The sequence below is a fragment of the Cyprinus carpio genome, unplaced genomic scaffold (genome assembly GCF_018340385.1).
Source record: "Cyprinus carpio isolate SPL01 unplaced genomic scaffold, ASM1834038v1 S000006746, whole genome shotgun sequence".
Lineage (NCBI taxonomy): Eukaryota > Metazoa > Chordata > Actinopteri > Cypriniformes > Cyprinidae > Cyprinus > Cyprinus carpio.
The window spans coordinates 2,331,547-2,352,924 of NW_024879345.1; the positions used below are offsets into that span (position 1 = coordinate 2,331,547).

The 21,378-nt window shown below is 39.7% G+C and overlaps 1 protein-coding gene across 1 annotated transcript in view; it reads right to left on the reverse strand.

The window, feature by feature from the left end:
• Positions 1–21,378, reverse strand: part of LOC109105284 (glutamate receptor ionotropic, kainate 3-like) — a 124,257-nt gene that overhangs the window by 23,494 nt on the left and 79,385 nt on the right. Inside the window, exons 10-11 of the mRNA XM_042755774.1 lie at positions 18,777–18,980; positions 1,725–1,948 (exon numbers count right to left, since the gene is read on the reverse strand). Coding sequence (XP_042611708.1) covers positions 1,725–1,948; positions 18,777–18,980 — 428 coding nt within the window. The remainder of the gene's footprint in view (positions 1–1,724; positions 1,949–18,776; positions 18,981–21,378) is intronic.

Consider the following 21,378-nt stretch of genomic DNA (forward strand, 5'->3'; position numbering starts at 1 on the left):
GCACCTGGGACTATTAACCTTCATGGTACCTTTATGATAATAAAAATGCTAATGTTAAGTATTTCTCATTAAAAGCAAGGTGCTTACCAGGTATGGTGGCACTATAAGGTGCTTTTGTGTTGGTTCAGCAGCAGTATCTGAGTGAGTTTGGGTTGTGTACAAGTATCTATATGTAAATTGTCAATATTTTAATATACTGTATAGTGAAAACATTTCTATGACCTACATACAGTTGCATGAATCTCACAAATAAAATAGTAAACCAAGAGCCATCTGCAAAACTATGACGCCGTTTTAGTGCCACGTAATTTTTTATTTTTTTTTAATCTAAGATTACGATATTAAAGTTGAATATTTTTAGAATAAAATTGAAATTACGAGAATAAAGTCAAAATATTATGAGAATAAAGTCTAAATGTTTTGAGAATAAAGATTAAAGTATAATATTTTGAGAGTATATTCTAGCCTTTTGCACATGCAAATGGCCCGGATTGGGAGCACTGGGAGATATTCCAAAGTCTCAGCTTTCAAAATCTGTCAATTTTATAGCGAAATACAAAGAATATATTACAATGTTTTTTTTTTTTTTCACGCTCTTTAATGTGGCATGACAGATTGCTGTAAGCAGCATGTCAGTCTTTCCGATTACAATAATGAGATATTATTTTCATTATAAATTAAGCTATTATTTTTTTTATTAAGTTGTGATGTTTTTTGGCTTTTATATGTTTTTTTAAACTTGAAATAAAGAGGAAAAACACATTTATAATTTGTATTATGTGATAAAACTGACAGAATTAGAAAGCTGAGCTGTGTTATATTAAAAGCAACAAAGTACAAAATTATTGTGATTACTGGGTGGCTGGCGTGCTACAAATAATGAATGCAAGACGTTAAATTTTATGTCCAATCATTGGAATTTTAACAAAGAAAACAGTACAATTTAATGAATTGGTTCAAATAAATGTAGCGATCTAATCATTAAAGGTCTTAAAAACATGATTGTAAGATACATACATGTAATAATTTGACTTTATTATCGAAACATTTCAACTTTATTCTCGTAATATTTAGACTTAATTCTCAAAATATTTCGACTTCGTTCTTTATTTTTTAAATATTATGACTTTAACCTTGTAATCTTAGATTTTTGATTCATTTATTTATTTTTACGTGACACTAAAACACCGTTGTAGAAACCAAATGATGTTAGAGTTTTATTTATTTATTTATTTATTTTCATTAAATGCATAATTATGACCACCTGGACTCCATGTCATCTGAAAATGGACTTAGATTTTTTACATTTTCTAGTTTGTGAGTGATGCTTAGCTGTGTAAAATTTGCTGTCATTACGTAAGGATGCTGTTTTTGGTTGTTATGATGATTATATGCCATTCTTAAGATGTTCTAAATATATTTTTAATGTGTATTGTGCACCTAAAGTGCATGTGTGCTATTCAGTTGCTTCATCTTTCTGGGTGGTTTTTAAGAATTTTTATTTTATTTTTTTTTTTATGGCCACAAAAATTCTACCAGAAAGTCTCTTTGATATTCTAGTCCCTATGTATGGTTTAGTCCCTTAGCCTTAGCAAACACTACTAACACAATACTGTTTGCCCTTTGATGCTTTACTGAGTGAATTCAAGGCAAATATCGGAAGGTACCATGAAGGTTAATAGTCCCAGGTGCACAAGCCACAGGAACAATTGGTTGTTGCTCACCTGGCAATGACGAAGAGTACACAGCTGACTCCCAGGTAGGCCAACAGGATGTAGATCCAAATATCAGGGGTCATTGGGTTCAGAAAGGAGAAGAAGCCAGAGTTGGTGCTGTTGGGTCTACGGTACAGGATGCTGATGCCAGTGTTCAAGAAAGGTTTGGAAAAGTCAATCGCTTTCTCCCGCATAAAGGTGATTGTGAGAGGAGCCACAGCAAGGTCAGCCCTCTAGAGGACAGGAAACAAAAATTAGTATCGAAGAAGAGTTTAGAAACATTAAAGGGACAGTCTAGTACATACTATTAAATCAACATGAAACCACACTGGCAACCCATTTTACTTCCCTAATGCAACATATTTTTTTAATTAAACAAGATATATAACAATAAAGGTATGTTAGGTAGAACCTGACTATCTATCAGAAATTAAATGCATCATCAACCCATTGAACATTGTGCCTGTGGTGTGATTTCACCACAGGCATTGCTCCTTGCATGTTTCACAACACCTTCAAAGTGAAATGTCCAGCCAGTGCCGCTAAAATTTAAATTCAGTTTTATCAAAAACACATTAACATGAATCTGGCAATGTTGTATTGTTTTGCTTATTGTACATATCATGTCAGTTTGGAAATTACATGATCAGTGATTGGTCACAATGAAGATTAATGCTCACATTTGAAAATAACATGCCATCAGTGCTGTGTAGATTACAAACTACAGTACATTACTGATTACAAATTACATGAAACATAGAAACATACTATAACATAGTATAATAGCTAGTTACATAATCTGGATTACACATTTTAGGTAATGAAGTCTGAATACTTTTTGATTACTTTTTGATCACACTCACATAGACTTCAATGGGATTATTGTGTACGAGAGAGAGAGAGAGAGAGAAAGAGAGAGAAAATACTATATATTCAACTAGTATATTCCATTCATTGTTATAAACATCATGAAATGCATAAAATGAAATATTGATTGGATATTATTGGTAGTGGTTGATTTTTGGTGTATGATTGCGCTACGCTTAACCCTATCCTAACCAGATTGATTGTGAAAATAATAATAATAATAAAAAAATGTATTTGCCAATGCAACCATGGCATTTTAGCTTTCTTCTACAAGTCTTTGAGCTGTTTTGTCATGTCTTGTATTTCACAGGAGTCATACCAAAGTGCTCCACAACATAAGTACAATGCAGTACCAGGTGGGCTACCGAGCAAGTTTTCTATGTCAAAAAATGCCTTACATTTGGAGCTGGTTACATAATGCAGACATGAAAATGTATTAGTTTTCTAATCATGCACTATGGCAAAAGTGTTTTAAGGTCAACTTTGCAAAAAGCCTTTATTAATTGAAAATCTACAAATTTAATCATAATTTATGTGAAAATAACATTAGTTACTTACATTCGTTTTTATTTTAACTGGAAACTGCAGTGAATTGTATTTTTGGAGTTTTTGTTCCGAAACACAACAAATACAACTTTGTTTATCCCCAATAATGTGAATTTCCAATAACGTATGAAACAAAATCAGTCTTAGAATGTGTATTAAGAATGTAAAAAGAGACCATTTCAGTTTCAGGTTGGCACAGTTGGCGTGCTTCAAAAGGCACAGCACATAATCACTGAATTAACCAACTATTACAAATTGAACATGATAATTGTTCAAATTCAAGAAAAACTATTAAAATAGATTAAGTCTATTGTTTAAAAAAACATTGTTTGTTTTTACAGGAGGTATCAATGCTCTGTACTGATGTTGGAGCAATCACAGGTTGAATAACTATATGACGAAACAGAGCAATTGTTACACATATATCATTGTAATATAATTGTTACCTGAAATAATATAAAAAGGTCTCTCTTGAGAGAAGTATAGATATGACAGCATACAAACCATCCTATCACACTCCATAACACGGGCAAATTCACACCCCAGAGGCTCAAAGTCAGTATTGCCAAGGTGACTCAACTGTTGAAACAAGTGGCCTAGTTTCCTCGCTGCTATTACATTCCCTCCCTCTCTTTGAATCGCAAGAGCAGGGAGGCGTTCACTCGCTGATATCTGGCTGCATATTTAGAAGGTCACCATTTACATCGCCTTACCCTGCTTCCTTCTCTCCAGGGTTGGACAGGAGGTTAATGAAACCAGCTGCTTGGTGCACGCTTCACTGCATCCTTCCCACAACATGATGAAACTCGCGAAGGGGTTCAGACTCTGGTTTTACAAAATACTGCAATCCAACCATCATGGACTGAAGCATTTTCACGTGATGTCCTTTCTTCCTCTCACCAGAAGACTGCTGTTACATTTTCTTGGCTTTATATGACATTTCATTGCTGTGACCTGTCCTGGTGGTTGGACGGTGAACTGTATTGCCTTTCTTTGTATTATTCTGTCTTTCCTGCAGCTTTGGTCTCTTTCTTTTGGACAGTGGTTTTGAAAAGAGCCACGGTTCTGATTGACAGACCTGATTGTCTGTATAGTACAATATGTGCCTAACAAGGGGAAAAGAGAAAGAGAAAATCCAAGAGAAAGACAACTCCAGTGTGTCTACAGGTTGGGTACCTGCAATCTCATTAAATATTTAGATTAACAACACAGTTTTTTTTCTTTTGTTCTCTCGGCCATCCACAGTAACCATTCAATACTATGGATCTGGCCTGCAGGGCAAGGAAATCCCTGCTGAAAACACTAGTGTTCTGGTCACCATGATGTGTTTTGATGATGGCTCTACAGGCAAGCTTCTTAACTGGATTAACCAGCAATACTTTCTTGGTTGCCAACTTCGGCAGCTAATTTAGTGGTTAAAAAGTTTGTATATGTCCTTTTTTTTTGAGAATCATAGTTGATTCATCAGGTAATATGATATAGGAAAATATGGAGTAAAAAAAAAAAAAATTATATATATATATATATATATATATATATATATATATAAATTTTTTTTCAGAAACCCAAACTGAGGGGAAAAAAATGCAATTTGGTGCAGTTGCTGATATTTATATTGCCAAAAGAAATAATAATAATAATAATAATAATAATAATAATAATAACAGTTGTTGTTATTTTTTTTGTTTTAAGAAAAATAACAATAATAATAAATAACTATTATTATTTAATTGTATTATAAATAAATGAATAAATAACTTTTTTTGTGTCATGGAAATTTTTATCTCCAATGATTAAATTGACACACAAGAGCGAAATAAAATACACATAAATAGCTTCCATATCTTAGTAACATGATACTTAAATACTTAGTTTTATGTTTAAAACTGTAGTTCCTCTTCAGGATCTCGAGCTGCTTCGGAAACGCTACGGGGAATGCGTCAGCGTGAGCGACTCTGAATATCGTGTGTAATCTGTCCAACTGAAGAGCGTGACGTCACGGGCGGGGTGACGTAAGCGACCAGGAAGCTATAAAAGCACATGCTGCGCAGCTGGCGTCAGCTTCGCGTCTTTCACTAAGCATTCTGTATGTCTTGTGAGTATGTCTTCAGTTTGTCTTGTGAGTCTTATTTACTGTTGTCTGTCCCATAGTCAGAAACATGTCTAAGAGCAAGGCAAAAACGAAGCATCTAAAAGGCGAATCCGGATCGCGTTTCAGGCTGTGTGTTTCTCCCTGCCCGCGATATATAATGAGTGGGGATTCACACAGTCTGTGCGTGGTCTGCCTGGGGTCGAAGCATGCTGAGTTGACCCTTGAGGGGGGCGACTGTCCGCATTGTGATCGCATGCCTATCTCCTTCCACTTCTGCCAGATCCGGCGCCCAATCCCTGGGTTCGGAAGCACGCTCTGCGGTTTCTTCCCCCCAGGGAGAGGGATCGACACTTCGCATCTCTTCCTCTGAAGAGGTTGATGTGGAGTCTGTCGGCGGGGATTCGCCACCCCAATCCCCACAATATGAGGAGCTCTTGGAGGTGGTTACTCGCCCGGTGGCCAAGCTCAACATTGATTGGCCCGCCAAGAAAACATCTGAACCGCAGAAAAGTAAGCTGGATGAATGCTTTCTGCGGACGAGGCAACCACCTCCAAGCCGGGCCCTTCCCATCTTTCCCGATCTGCATGAAGAGATAGCCAGATCGTGGAAACGCCCGTTTTCAGCCTGCCTCTACATCCCTTCATCTGATTATTATGGCAACGTGGTGGGGATGGGAGAGCGTGGCTATAGAGCGATGCCATGGGTGGAACAGACGCTTGTGAGCTATCTCTCCCCCGGGGCTGCATCGTCTCTGAAGGGCCCCAACGTTGCCCTCCTTAGAACACTTTGGCTTTGGTGGGCAAATGGTATGCGGCAGCAGATCAGGCTGGTGCGTGTCTGCACACCATGGCGGTGTTACAGGCGAACAAAGCCGACCTGCTTAAAGAGCTAGACGAGGGAGAGGACATCAAGTCCGCAGATATATCAGAACTGAGACGGACCACTGATCTCTCCCTCCGTGCCACCAAGGAGACCGCCCGAGCGATTGAGCGGTCTATGGCAGCTATGGTGGCCGCAGAGAGACACTTATGGCTGACCCTGTCTGAGATGTAGGAGAAAGACAGGGTCTGCCTCATGGACGCCCAGCTTCAGCCTTCTGGCCTGTTCGGCGACGCTGTCAGCTCAGTCGTCGACAGGTTTCAGGAGGCACGAAAACAAGTGGCGGCGTTCCATAAGTTCCTCCATCGTCGCTCACAGATGCCCCAGCCGCATGCCAGCTCCTCATATAGGGAGGCTCAAAAGCAGACCCTCTCGGTCAACGCTCTCGGTCGGGGACTTCTAAGCCTAAACAAGATCTTAGGGCAGTGATCGAAGCCAAGAAGTCCTCGGCCAAGAGGTCCTGACGCCAGGAGTTCAGGACTTCAGAGGGCAGCCACTGCTGGGGTAGAGCGGGGTACACCGCATTACACGGTGCCCGTCTCACCTCGAGAAAGAAACACTGATCTGGCTGTCTCAGTAACACCAGAGGTCAGTCTCGAGAGACTGATTCCCTTAGTAGATTATTTGGCAGCGTGGAAACTACTGCCAAATGTATCTCAATGGGTCCTGCGCACAGTAGAGAAAGGCTACCGTATTCAGTTCGGCTCTCCACCGCCGAGATTCAACGGGGTTACTCCGATGCTAGTCGGCCCTGAGCAGGCTCTGGTTATAGAACAAGAAGTGAATACCCTATAAAGGAAGGAGGCCATCGAGGTGGTCCCTCCTCAAGACAGGGAATGCAGGTTTTACAGCCGGTATTTCATAGTTCCAAAGAAGCATGGGGGGTTGCGTCCGATCATAGATCTACGTGTTCTAAATCGATCAGTTATGACACTGATGTTCAAAATGCTCACAATCATGTATGTTGTAGCTCAAATCAGATCCAAGGACTGGTTTGTCACCATAGATCTCAAAGACGCATACTTCCACATCTCCATCCTTCCACAACACAGGAAGTTTCTGAGGTTCGCTTTCGGGGGCAAAGCTTACCAATATCGAGTACTTCCCTTTGGCCTTGCACTCTCACCCCGCATGTTTACAAAATGTGTAGATGTGGCTCTGGTTCCTCTGTGTATGCAGGGCATCTGCATTCTCAATTATATCGACGATTGGTTGATTTTAGCTCAATCAGAGCAGATAGCGGTTCGACATAGAGATGTTGTTCTCGCTCACATGGGGGAGCTGGGTCTGAGACTGAACACCAAGAAGAGTGTACTTTCTCCAGTTCAGAGAACCACCTATCTAGGCGTAGTGTTGGATTCGACCATGATGCAGGGACGTCTGTCCCCTGCTCGTATCGAGTCGATCCTCACGTCAGTCAAGAGAGTCAAAGAAGGCCAGTCACTCACTGTCAAACAGTTTCAGAGACTGTTAGGGCTCATGGCAGCTGTGTCCAACGTGATACCTTTTGGCCTGCTATACATGTGACCCCTACAGTGGTGGTTTAAGACCAAGGGAAAATCCACTTCGAACTATCAAGGTCACGCGGCGATGCCTCCATGCCTTAGACATGTGGAAGAAACCTTGGTTCTTGAATCAGGGCCCGGTGCTGGGAGCTCCTTGTCGCCGTATAACGCTAGTGACGGACGCATCCCTCACCGGCTGGGGAGCGGTCATGATTGGCCACCCTGCTCGCGGTCTGTGGAGTGGTCGCCATCTAACATGGCATATCAATTGTCTAGAGATGCTAGCCGTCTATCGGGCACTAAAATACTTCCTCCCAGACCTGAGAGGTCACCATGTGTTGGTATGCACCGACAACACATCGGTGGTTTCTTACATCAACCACCAGGGAGGTCTGCGTTCGCGCCCCTTGCACAAGCTGGCACACCAGATCCTTGTGTGGTCCCAGGACAAACTCCTCTCACTCAGAGCAGTGTATATTCCTGGGGAATTGAATGTGGGAGCAGACATACTGTCGAGGCAGGGGCCGAGGCCGGGGAATGGAGGTTTCACCCCGAAGTGGTGGAGCAGATATGGAGAATCTTTGGCAAAGCTCAAGTGGACCTCTTTCCGACTCGAGAGACATCGCAATGTCCCCTTTGGTTCTCTCTAGTTCATCCAGCTCCTCTGGGACTGGACGCTATGGTACAGACCAGGCCGAGGCTTCGTCTGTACACATTTCCCCCTATTGCTCTGCTCCCGGGACTTCTGGCAAGAGTACGCCGGGATGGGGTCCGTCTGCTGTTATTAGCCCCGTTCTGGACGGGCTGAGTATGGCTCTCAGATCTGGTCTCGCTCCTCGACGGCTCTCCATGGGAGATACCGATCAGGACAGTTATGGAAGTTATGGAAACTGTGGGTGTGGCCCCTGAGGGGGCACAGCTCATAGCATCTGGTCTCTCAACCAAGTTGACCCAGATCAGTTTTAAGCATTCATTAAAGTGAATCGGTTCAAAGGAGTCATTAGTTCGCAAATCAGACGTGTCATTAGTGGACAGATATGCTTATATGCTCCGCACATATAACGTTACTCCCAAATATATTTTTAGGTCGCACAGATTAAATTTCAGGAGTATATGCGACAAAATGTTGGCAATTTCGAGCCTTGTAGAAGCTGCTAAGCTTTCTAGCTAGAAGTAAGCAATAACCAACATGGCGTTACTTTGCTAAGTTAGCCCAGAATCGTTTAACATTAATGTTATGGAATCATGATAAAAATTATCAATAGATTGGTTAAATTTTACTAGACCTGCATAAAAAAATGAAAGACAATATATTGGATTTGATTACCTGAATCATCCGTGTTCACTGTCTTCGTCAGTCAACTGAAGCTGTTCACGTGAGTAGGTGGTTGGGTGTGTGTGCACATTCATAACGGTGCACGTACACTTTGAACTTCAATCGTGACAAATGATTGGACTACTTGCGGAGTGAATCAGAGGCACAAAAAACGTTGACAGCGGTGAGCGCTCATTATGTTTACCAATACCCAACCCATCCCAACCGCCGCCACCCCGACCCCAACCCATCTACTTTATTTTTTTTTTTTTTGCATGATTTACGAGAGCATCATTTTCTGGTCAAAAAAGAGATGCTGGGTCTCAATGCCATACCCCCGACCCCCGACACTTGCTGGTACTCGAAGTTGACGCCAGCTGCGCTGCATGTGCTTTTATAGCTTCCTGGTTGCTTACGTCACCCCGCCCATGACGTCACGCTCTTCCATTGGACAGATTACACACGATATTCAGAGTAGCTCACGCTAGACGCGTTCCCCATAGCGTTTCCGACGCAGCGTCCCGTTCCCTCGAGGAACCATGGTTACATTCGTAACCTTGAGACTTTTTTTACTATTATTATTAATATTATTATTGTGGTGGCAAAACATATAATGTGATGCAGTATAGTTATAATTGAGCGAAGAATAAATCATTATTCTTCAACATATACTAGCTGGCCCATTCAATCAGTTTTTTTTAAACAAATAAAAAGAAAATCAATTTGCATTAGTGAAAGGTAATTAAACCAAAGCCAGAGCCAGATTTGAGATACAATGTCAATATTCACTCATGGACAATGGACATGTCAATATCCTCTGTGATTATCCTTTAAGGACTTTGCCTTTGCTTGTCAGGTCGTAATGAGAATGATTAAGCTTGGCAAAGTGCTCAGGACTGTGAAATGTATTAAAAGGCCCTACATAGTCTAAGTCAAAGTTAGTACAGTGAGACAATGAGCCAGGCCTGGTACATAACCTTCTGGCTTATCCACCGGAGCAAAGATTAATTACTAGAACAGGAAGAAATGACATGCTACGGCAGCCATTAACAATGGCATGACTGGATGATTAATGAGATCATCAATTATAACTAAATCAAGTATAATAAGCCTGTTGCATCATTAAACGCCTCTACCACCATGACCTTTAGCTTTGGAGTGGGATTTGTGGCCACTTTTGGAAAAGAGGAGAAAAATAAATAAACTGTGATGCCCTACTTGACACAACAGCCCTTATGACTTATAATTAATATCCAGTTGAGTATTTAAGAAGCACTTTTTTTTCTTTAGCATTGCAGATACTTGCCATGATAAAATAAATAAATAAATAAATAATAAATAAATATTTAAAGCTCTTGTCTTTACTTTGACATATATTCCATGAGTCACCTGGAAAGCATTTCCTATCTAACCTATCCCATGAGTGATCCATAATCTCCCAGAAATCTGTCACTGTCATTGCAGCAGTCATAACACTTTTTCAATTTCCGTGCAACACAGTAAGGTGGAAAAGAAAACATATTTTGTATGTCTTATATTATTTATCAGCAACATAGTGTTGATAAATGTTTTGCAGATTTGCTGACATGTTTGCATTGTGAAAACTATTTGCTCTAATCAGTAATCCAGTAAATATTAATAATATCTAAACATTGTTAAACAACCTGATATATTTATTTAATTATTTTATATTTATACAATACAATTTTGCTTATAGAACATTTATTTTATGAAAGGTTGCAAAGGAAATGCACTTTTATGAAAATACAAATGACTAACCTTGGGCACATGGCTTCTTATTTAGAATCAGGGTTATTATTGTTAAGTAAAACAATAATAATTGTGTTATTTGAAATTAACAACCTAGGCTCATTGGAAATGCGTGCTTGTGGTAACGTTTCTGCAACAGTGTTTTTACGTTCCTTACTGCATGCTTTGCTGTAGTTTCAAAGAGAAATGTCCAATGAGAGTGGCACTATTATTAACTATTATTAACTGTTATTAACTATTAACCTAACCCTAACCCTATAAGTGACTGTGGCCACATTTTATTAGATTGGTACAGGCACATATTATGGCAGTCTCAGAATTCAAGTGTCCAGGGAGTGTCACTGAAAGGTTTATGGTCTATCGTGTTGGAAAATAACAACCCTCTATACCAAACCCAACCCTAAACCCACCTGATAATATTAATAAATGCAAAAGTGATAAATATTTCAGGCAGCAGGGTTGGGCTTCCTCACATTTTTATAGGGATGTTAATTAGACAGTCCCACATAGGTTTGTTTCTATCACACTATGCTGTATCCCCTGATTTCAGAGTATTTTTCAAGCAGGCAGTTTCCCTATTTCTCATACTTTGGGCTGTCTCCTCTGCATTAGGGTTTCAAGTAGATGGCCCATAGCCAATTGAGGACTACTGTGTTTCTAGTTTGGCTGGTTGGGATGTCCCTCCTTTTTATTACTCCTTGGTGCTCTCGCATCAGGTGGACAAGCATGGACCATGGCATGGTGTAGTGGGTCTTTTTGTTACCAAAAGAGTGTCCTCTAGGGGATGCAGTGCAAGTTCCCTTGAAGGGAACATCTCAGGTTGTGCATGTTGCCATGGTTCCCCGAGAGGGAATGAGATGCCTAGGGCTCTGGGCAATATTCAGCCTTGCAAGAGGAAACTGCTATTCGAGGATAGCTGTGTTCCAGCTCGGTGACTACTCCCCTTATTAGGGTATTTAAGAAGTGGTCTCCTTGAGCCCCTCGCCTAGACTGTGCTATCTCCCCTGTTTAGGTTTTAATTAGATAGCCCACTCTCTGTGGTCTTGGCAGTCTTCAGTTAGAACCTTTGGAGCATAGTTATCGGAGAATAGCTGTTTACTAACCCAATTGACTACTCCCCTTACAAGAGTTTTTAAGAAGTAGTCCCCTGGAGCCCCTATCTAGACTGTGCTACCACCCTGCAAGGGTTTCTGACTAGGTAGCTTCTATCTGAGGCTAAGGTGTTGCTCACATAACATAGCTATCTGAGGATAGCTGTGTTCTTAGCTTGTTGTGGACTTCCCTCTTTCATCTGAAATTGTGTTCCCCATTCCTGTGAGCAACCCATGGCATCAATGGCTTGGGCCTTTCCTGAGGAAAGGTAAGGTGTATGTCTGTCACTTCTTTGGTGCTCTCTCACCAGATGGACAGGTATGCGGTGCAGCATGGCATAGTTGGCATTTCATTCCCAAAGTGTTCGCTAGAGGACGCAGAGCAAGTTCCTTAAAAGGGGAACGTCTGGGGTTACACATGTAACCATGGTTCCCCGAGAGGGAATGAGACGGTGCATCCCCTTGCCATGGCTTCAGGTTGCCATTTTCACATCTCCTTCCCTCTCTGGGAACCATGGTTACAAGCGTAACCAGAGACATTTCACACTTGACTACTGAACCAGAAAATCCATACATATGAAGCTGTATATGTGATGCTAGGTGGATTTATTTATTGTGTGTGTGTGTGTGTGTGTGTGTGTGTGTGTGTTTTAAGTTCTCCTGTACATTTAAATACAAATAGTTCATGCAATTATTAGTTAATGAGACACAGTTATCTTTGGCAAATCACTGAAATTTTTATTTTGTTTTGTGAAAGTTGGGATTTTATTGTTATTTCTCTCACATATCTGATTATACTTTGTTTCAAGTGGGTTGGTGCCCTACAAAGACAAATTAAGACGTCTGACTTATTTTGATAAACCTGCACAAGTACATGCCATTAAATAGATGTACTAGGGCAAAGGCGTTTGATAATTCAGTTATGAAACCATGATTTATGTGAACACGCAGGGTGACAGTAAAAATGTATCACCCTATGATTTAATGGTACGTTATCAGCCAAAAACAACCCTGTGCTAATCCTCTGTTGCTTGTTGTCTTCTTTAAATCTATGAGCCCTCGATGGATGACCCTACACGTTCATGTCATGGGCAGCAATAACACACACTCATCGTGTGAAGAACAATACCAAAGTAATGAAAATTCTGTAAGAGCTAATAAAAAATAGTGATGAAAATAAATTGAGCTGATAAATAACTTTGACAAGAGCCATTAATAACAGCCTCTCGGTTCCCCGTGCACTCACAACAAGGGCTCTTGAGCAACTGGGTTCTTGTCTATAACTGAAAATAGCCCATGTTTCCTGCATCTTATGTTGACGTACGAATGGCAAGGCAATTGGAAAAGCCATTCTAAGTTCATGGAAATAACTTCAGAAATCTCATTCCATTAAAAAATAAAAAAATAAAAATAAATAATTCCTTTTGCGCTCAAGTCTTAAATTGTTTTCATGAAAGGCTCAAGCTGCAACTTTTGGGTAGAATCGGTTGAGAAATCACAGAGTCCATAAATCCGTCTTCAGAGATAAGGCTTTGAGTTTACTCACATGAAAACACTCTATCTAGCTCAGCCTCATGTGGCAGGCTGAGGTCAGGTCCCAGAGCTTGTTTCTTAGTTTGCTTTTCAGGTCTGCTGATTCCAGATCAGCTTATCTATATAGACAGCAGCAAGAGGGGCACTGAGCCGCAAAATGAGTGCTCCTAAAAATACACACTGCACCTTCGATACTGTGCAGGCCATCTGATAAGGCTCAAGTATACTACACACTCAAATCCGTCGCATTGAACCCGAGGATTAAAACATCCGATGAGAAACTAAAACTGGTCAAATTTTTCTGAGAAATATTTATAGAAAAGCAATGATTAAAAACACCATGAGATCACAAGCAGAGAGCTGGAGTTTGGTTGTGATAACTTTTATAAGTGAGCTTGTTTATTATATTTGGCATGTTCATAAACGACTGTCGAGCCCATTTGTATTCACCTTTTTAGTGTATAAATGATGATCTAGTGCAAAAACAAATTCTGTGTATCTGGTATTACCCGCAGTTGTGGAATGAGCTAACAAATGGTTTACACATGTATTTAGTGCTGTCCACTTGTAATCAAATCATCACAAACAGATACCAGATTAACGCCAGGAGTAAATTGGGTCTGTATCTCTCAAACAAGCTGCAGCTCTCAAGGCGCGAACAATAAGAATTGCATTGTCTTGTTTCTCTCTTCTTCAATTAGTCTATCCCTAAAGGAATTTTACTAAATAGTAAGCCAGTCTTCATTCTGTTTGTTTATTCTGGAAGACTGGTTAATCTTTGCTTTGTACAGCTAAATTTGGGGAAAAGGCAATTAATTATTGTCATTATTAATACAGCTAAACAAGATGACTTCAACTACAGATTCATTAGTAAAACTTACAATAAGGTTTTATTAGGTGATGCATTAAACAACATTGACTAACAATGAGCAATGCATTTGCTACAGTGTTTATTCATCTTTGTTAACATTAATAAAAAAAAAATACAACAGTAACACTTTTCAACATAGCTCAACAAAATTAGTGGGAGAAAGTCAATACTAGAGAGCCTTCTGCTGTTTATAAAGGGAAAGGGAAAGTTTCATAAATGAAAATCAGCCCATTATTTACTCACCCTCAAGCCATTCTAGGCGTATATAACTTCCTTCTTTCAGATGAATCCAATCAAAGTTATATTAAAAATTGAGTTCATCAGTCCAAAAGAAGTGAAATAAAGTGAATCCATCCATAATAAAAAGTGCCTCACATGGCTCCTGGGGTGATCAAAGGTATCCTGTAGCGAATAAATGCATTTTTTTGTAAGAAAAATATCCATATTCAAAACGTAATTAACTTAATGTTTGCCTGACTCTGCTGAACTCAGCTGGGGTTGCCTGAAATACAGAATTCAGTAGTTTTTTTCCCCCCTCAGTTCAATTGCCGTTTTTTTTTTTTTTTTTTCATTTGTTTGTTTGTTTTAATGTCCATATTGTGTCTCTGCTCTGCTCTACAGTCATTAGCCTACTCTGTCTGACCGTGTCAGTGCGTCAACTGCTTTCCTCTCAAATTATGTGAGGAAATAAAGGGTTAGAGGCTACAGTCCTAAAAACACAGACCCATCTACAACCCTGTTGAATATTTACTGAATAATTACCTTATGCATACGAAACTGGCTCAATAAGATGTCAATGAGATGTGGTTTACCCCAAATGCATAGAATAATTTGACATACAAAAAGTTTCATAAAGTTTTACAGTAAGTTATTAAAGTTAATAGTGTAACGCTGTGATCTCCAACCCTCCTCCTGGAGAGCTTCTGTCCTAGATGTTTAGGCTCTAACAACAAACATTGTCTGCTTATGTAGGTTATCAAGGTGTTCAGGGCTACTTGATAATTACAGACAGGTGTGTTGAAGCAGGGTTGGAACTGAAGTCTGCAGGATGGTAGCTCTCCAGGAGCATGTTTTTGAAAGAAGTTTCACCATGCTCACCACGGCTAGAATAATATTGTGAAATATTATTACCATTTTAAATAATAATATTATATTTGAATATATTTTAAACTTAATTTACACCTATGACAGGAAAGCTGAATGTCCAGCATCATTAAACTTTAGTGTCCCCAGTGTCACATGATCTTTCTGAAATCATTCTAATATGCTGATTTGGTGTAATTGGTTGTGCTGCTTAATATTTTAATATCATTTTATTGAAATATAATTGCATAAAATATTACTGACTACAAACGTTTGAACAGTGTATGACATTAATATTTCAGCATAAAAAAAGTTAAAACAATTGCAATTTCATGTATCATTATCAGTACATTATATGGTGAAAAGCAGTATTTTAAACAAAGAAAATAAAAATGTATGCATGATTAAATTACAGCTCCAAAATTGATTTACCAACAGGGCAAGTTACTCTGAAAATGTAATCAAATTACTGATTACTCCTTTTAAAAGTAATCACGTTACTGTTCTGATTACTTTATTTCAAAAGTAATTAGTTACATTACTAGTTACATTGCTTTTTTCTCCATGAAATTTATGAAGTCCCAGCATACACGCTCCCGATAAATATTTGTTATTAAAGCATCAACATTCACAGAAAACATTATTTTTAACTAAAGCAAGCGGATGCTGCGTGCATGGTCTGGCAGAATGCCAGCAAAGAGCGCTGCATTTATAATATCTAAAAGACATCTCAGTTATAACACAATAAATATATGTATAATGAATCTTTTATAATGTCTACAATTCGTGTGTTATAATGAAAGGGTTCGTGAGCACGCAAATTTCAGCACTGCATTGCTCAACGCAGCAAACACGTGTTATAGCCTAATATTAGAAACTCTGCTTGCACCTGTCAATCGTTTATATTTTATACTACTTCATGTTGCTTTTGTGCAATAGATGAATAACAGTTTATTTGTTTTAGATATTTTATGTTTAGATATTTATATTTTGCGGGAGTCCCGTGATCATTTTATTCTCCTGCATCCTGCATGCACAAGTGTCTACCCGCTCACACCAGCATCTTCTCCCGTGCCGCACTCTGTTGCATTGGGTCTCGCGGGAGCAGGTCTCTAATCCACTGGCACTTGACTCTACAGTGTGTCTGCTACATCCTTTTTACAATCTCTAGATTATAAAACACTCCATTCTGTCAGCAATGTGACGCGGCAGTAACGTATAGAGACCTCGGCTTGTAACTATACTCTAATTACTATTCTGAAAATTATAACGTGTAAGATTACTCCGTTACTAAAGTAATCAAATTATTGTAATGCGTTACAAAGTAATGCGTTACTGCTCAACTATGTAGTTATTTCCCTGTCAAATGTTGAGAGCGCATTATTGTAGCGTGAAAGTACATTAATATAATGCGTGAGCGCGAATCTCTCTGCTCGTGCGTGGAATATAATGTGCGGAGCGCGAATCTCTCTCCTCGCGCTCGGAATATAATGTGCGGAGCGGGAATCTCTCTGCTTGCGTGCGGGAACTGGGCGCGCGCTCTCAGATACACGTTGCTCTTGTAAGAATTTTCTCTAGGCTCGCTCAGAGAGTATGCCTGTACTTAAAACGAGAGACCCCCAAAAAAAAAAAAAAAAAAAAAAAAAAAAAAAAAAAAAAAAAAAAAAAAAAAAAAAAAGGTTCAGTGCAATCGCGAATCACTCCTCTTCGCTTAAAGTAAGCGTGTATGTGCTTAGACTGTGTCCCGTGCGTTCGCGCATGGCCAAGAACTCTTCTCTTCGATTTCTTTCTCTTTGCTCTTGGCATAAACGCTTTCAAAACGGCAACAACCAATCAGAAATAGGCTTCAACGACTGACCAATGACATCGTACATCGTACATGGAATCTTATTGGTTGATATTGAACCGCACATGGAACACATGGAATAAGTTCACTGAAGTTCAATCAAGACGAACCGAGATGGATCCGCCGAATCGACGATCTCAGGTAATCAGTTTTATTTGTTTTGATGTTAAATATGTCAGATGTATCTTAGAAATGTCTGGGAAGAGGGCGATTGGATTATTTTACATATAAATTACCTAGACTGCCAACCACATTGTTCACACTACGTGCCATGCCCATTGAAAGTGAGATTTTTTAGCCAAATAGATTTGAAAGCCGATTCCAAAAGGCAAAAATAATATTTTACGTCTGATAATTAACACATTGTCTCGTGTAATCACACCAGTGATTAAACATTAACTACGTAGCGAGATCAACTGCTATATTCAAATCTGAACAAATATTTCGGGGGATTCTAAGATAAGGGGGCAAAATGCCCCAGTAAAATTATGTTATCTATGGAGATGTGTATCTGATAGCGCGTTATGTTTGTGGAGTTTTGTGTTTCTGTGATGGGGTGTCGACATTTGACAGGGAAATAACGCCATACTCAACACTGTTTACCAAACAATGCAATGTTTCAATCAGTCAGGTAACAAAGCAGCATTTTCTCATTCTCCCTAATTGTGCAACACTGTGGTTCATGTGTGTAAATATCCTTTAATGCCTAAACCTGCACCCCCCTTTATTTGTTGGGGTTCAATTCTGAATTAACCTCAAGCCTCCATAATTTGCACCTTGCAGTTTCTTAGATTTCAAGGAGCAATGACAATTAATTTAAGCGTTATTACATTTCATTAAATTTGATGAGACACTTATGTACTTCCTATACTTTTTTAATCTCCAGCCATTTACACACACACACACACACATACCCCATCTCCATGTTTGACTCTTCCAGCCATAATCCCTTTGTTCCCCTTAAGGTGACTGCAATTGGGCCAGATCTGGCCAAAGCACAAGAAAGATTAAGTGCCACTGCAGTAAGTCACCTCTCCCAACCCTTGCAGCACCTCGCCATTGACTCCCACCATATGACTTCCTCCACTAAATGCCACTTAAACTATTACAGCTCTCCAGCCCCGGGCTTCTGGTGACCTCAGAGGGTGAGGACAGCAAAAGGGCGATGGGATGGGAAGCCAGCACAGCAGCACCCTTTCCTGTGACAGGGCTTACACCCCCAGCCTGACAGCACTGAGACTTGAGAGAATGGGCTGGGTTACATTGAGGGGAATCACCTTTCAGGATTGTCTAGTTCTGCTGACTCGGTAGAGGCATTTAAACATGTTTTCGCTGTGGCAGCACTTGCCGCCATGTCTTTGTGGTGTGTCAATGCGATCCAGGTGTGTTCTGTCACCTTTGCAGCACGTTTTTTTTTTTTTTTTTTTTTTTTTTTTTTTTTTTGTGAGAGGAAGCAGTATTGGAATGAGCAACACGTTTAGTTAACTGCGTTTTTGTGTCATCTTGGCATTCTGTTTAGACATCAGAAAACCAGCAGAAAGGCTTTATTAAAGTGAAAGGTATAATTAGAGATGCAGGTACTGGTAAATCTGAGTCAGCAGAAACAGTATTAGTGGTGTTCGTTACTAAACTGCTATGATGCTGTGCTATGTGAATACTTACATGTTCCATGAGTTCCTTTATCATCCCATTCCACTGGCCTTTATCATCTTGAAACCCATACTTTCCATCCGGCACCAGGTGGATCTCGTAGGAAAACCCCAGAATGCTGGCCAACTCCTTAAGCAGGTCAATACAGAAGCCCTCAAAGCGGTCATTGCCGACGAGTGCCTTGTCAGACTTCTTAAGCATGACATATGGCTCCTCCTGTACAAATACAAAATATCCAATGAGAAGCATCTTCAAATGAGCTGAGGTTTCTTATTGAGTTTACTGTACACACGCCTCTCTGAGTAGAAGTAATTCCAACTGATAACTGGCTCATTTTCAATGGCAAACAAATTCTTTTTTTTTCTTCTTTTTTTTTACATAACCCATGTCACAAAATGTTTTTAGATAGATTGCACCAAGCAATTTCATTGCCACTATAAAATTGCCGACTGTTTGTTTGAATGGACTGAGATAGCAATGTTGGCTCACCAAATTATTTAAGTATCGGGATAGATTTCCTCAAACCAGTCTGAAGCAATTCTGTTTTGCACCAGAGTTGCATAAAATGTAAAAGTTTAAGCACAGTGTAAATTAGTGTAACAAACACATAAAATTGCATTAGATGTCAAGATTTGTTGGGTTACTTCAGGAAACATCGGTGAAAATACATTATGCATTCCCATGTTTCAACCATCCTACCCTGACATTATTTTATTCCAGTGGTCCATGACAATCTCTACAGGTCATTATTTTGTCTTGCCTTCTGCATTCCCTCACATTGAAGAAAGCTGTGCTATACATGAAAGACCCCAAGATGTTCCTGGGATTGGCTCATGCAGGAGTGCTGGCATGAGGTACTCAAATGTTGGCTAGAAAGTGGGAGAGTGAGAAAGCACAGCCACAATCCTAGAGACATTGGTCCTGAGGGGCTCTCAGAACTGAAGCACTTTCCTGTTGGGCTGAGCCACAGTGATAAGCGTATATTACCATGGAATGTTTTACGAATAAAACATGTAGGCATGTTGTACATAGAACATCTTCCATGACCCACACATCCTTAAAATGTATATCCCAATCCACAATATAAGGCTTGATGGAAAGAAAGTTTCACAGGATTCGTACCAGAGTGCTTCACCTCACAAGCGCAATGCTGTATCAGATAAGCTACCGAGCAAACCTGCTGCGTTAGAAGACCCATACATATGAAGCTGTGTATGTGATGCTAACGTTCTAAAGTATTAGTTTTGCAGAAATTTAGGTAGAGGCACGAATCCCAATGAGCCTGGGTAGGTAGGAACTGTAGATCTCTCTATCGCCTTGCTGCCGAGCCTGAACCTGGTTCTACAACATCTGAAATTATGTTAAGTGTGTTCCCATACTGCAGAGGTCACTGCCTACAGTAGTTGTCTTATGCCACATATGATTGAGATTCCCTTGAAGTGCACTGAAAAGACATCTAATGGGTCTGCTGCCAAAATCATCCAGAATATATATTTTAAATTGCAAATTATTCCACTTAATCTACAGATGAGTTCCCATCACAATACTGAAATTCTGTTATTACGGAACCATGAAAGTATCCCAGCTTGTGACGGGCTTCTGCAAGTTGCTGTACTTCAGTTTCCCATCTACGAACAGATGGTTTAGTGGAACAGTTTAATCAGACATTAAAACTCAACTGAGTGGGTGCAACTGGGATTGTTCTGTAAAACTGTCTGTGTACTTAGACATCTAAGAATTCCCCAAGCCAACACAGGGCTTTATATCTATTGTATTACTCATTGGACACCAGTCTTAAGACCTCCAAGGCTTTGCCAAGGACCAACAGACATTGCCTTTTATATTCACACTTGCTTATCTATCAACATTTGATGGCTATTGAGCATGACTAATAGCACACCTATCATTAAATTGTTCATTTTGAGCTTGTTGGTACTGTGCACACACACTTTTTTGACCTACTGGATCTACCAAGCAGGCAGGGACTAAATGTGGAATAACAAGGAACCAGCAATATTCAAAGAAGACATTCACTTGAGTGAACAAATACCCTTACAATAGCAACAAAAAAGAAGTACAGTACATATCATTTCTGAGTTTTTTTCAAAGCAAGTGACAGTGAGAAAGGTGTCTGCTTAAAGTTGAGGACTTATTAAGGTGGAAATTCAATGGAATAGTCCTTGAGAAATCAGATCCCTTGACCTGTGACATCTTCCGTAATGAAGACAGATAAAGATGTTTTAATGAAGCATTATGTCAGCACCAGTAGTTATACAGTTATTTCAGGACTGCTCTATTTATTGCTTGTCGTGCTTCTGATCAAACTCCCTCAAGGTGACCTTCACTATGTGTTTCATCAAACATTCTGTGACATCCTTCTAGCCTTGACAACATTCCATTTTAGCCAGAAAAGACAACATAAAAATGGCACAATTCAAGCTGGACAGAAAATCCAAAGTATTCAGTTGGCAGCTGAAAGCAGGACTAGCGCTCCTGTCATGCATGTTCATCCTTGAACTGAATTGGAGAATCAGTTCCATTGTAATGCTATGCCCTGTCCAGACTTCTTAATAATAACAGATGTTTTAAACTGTTGTGAACAATATTTGAAGTG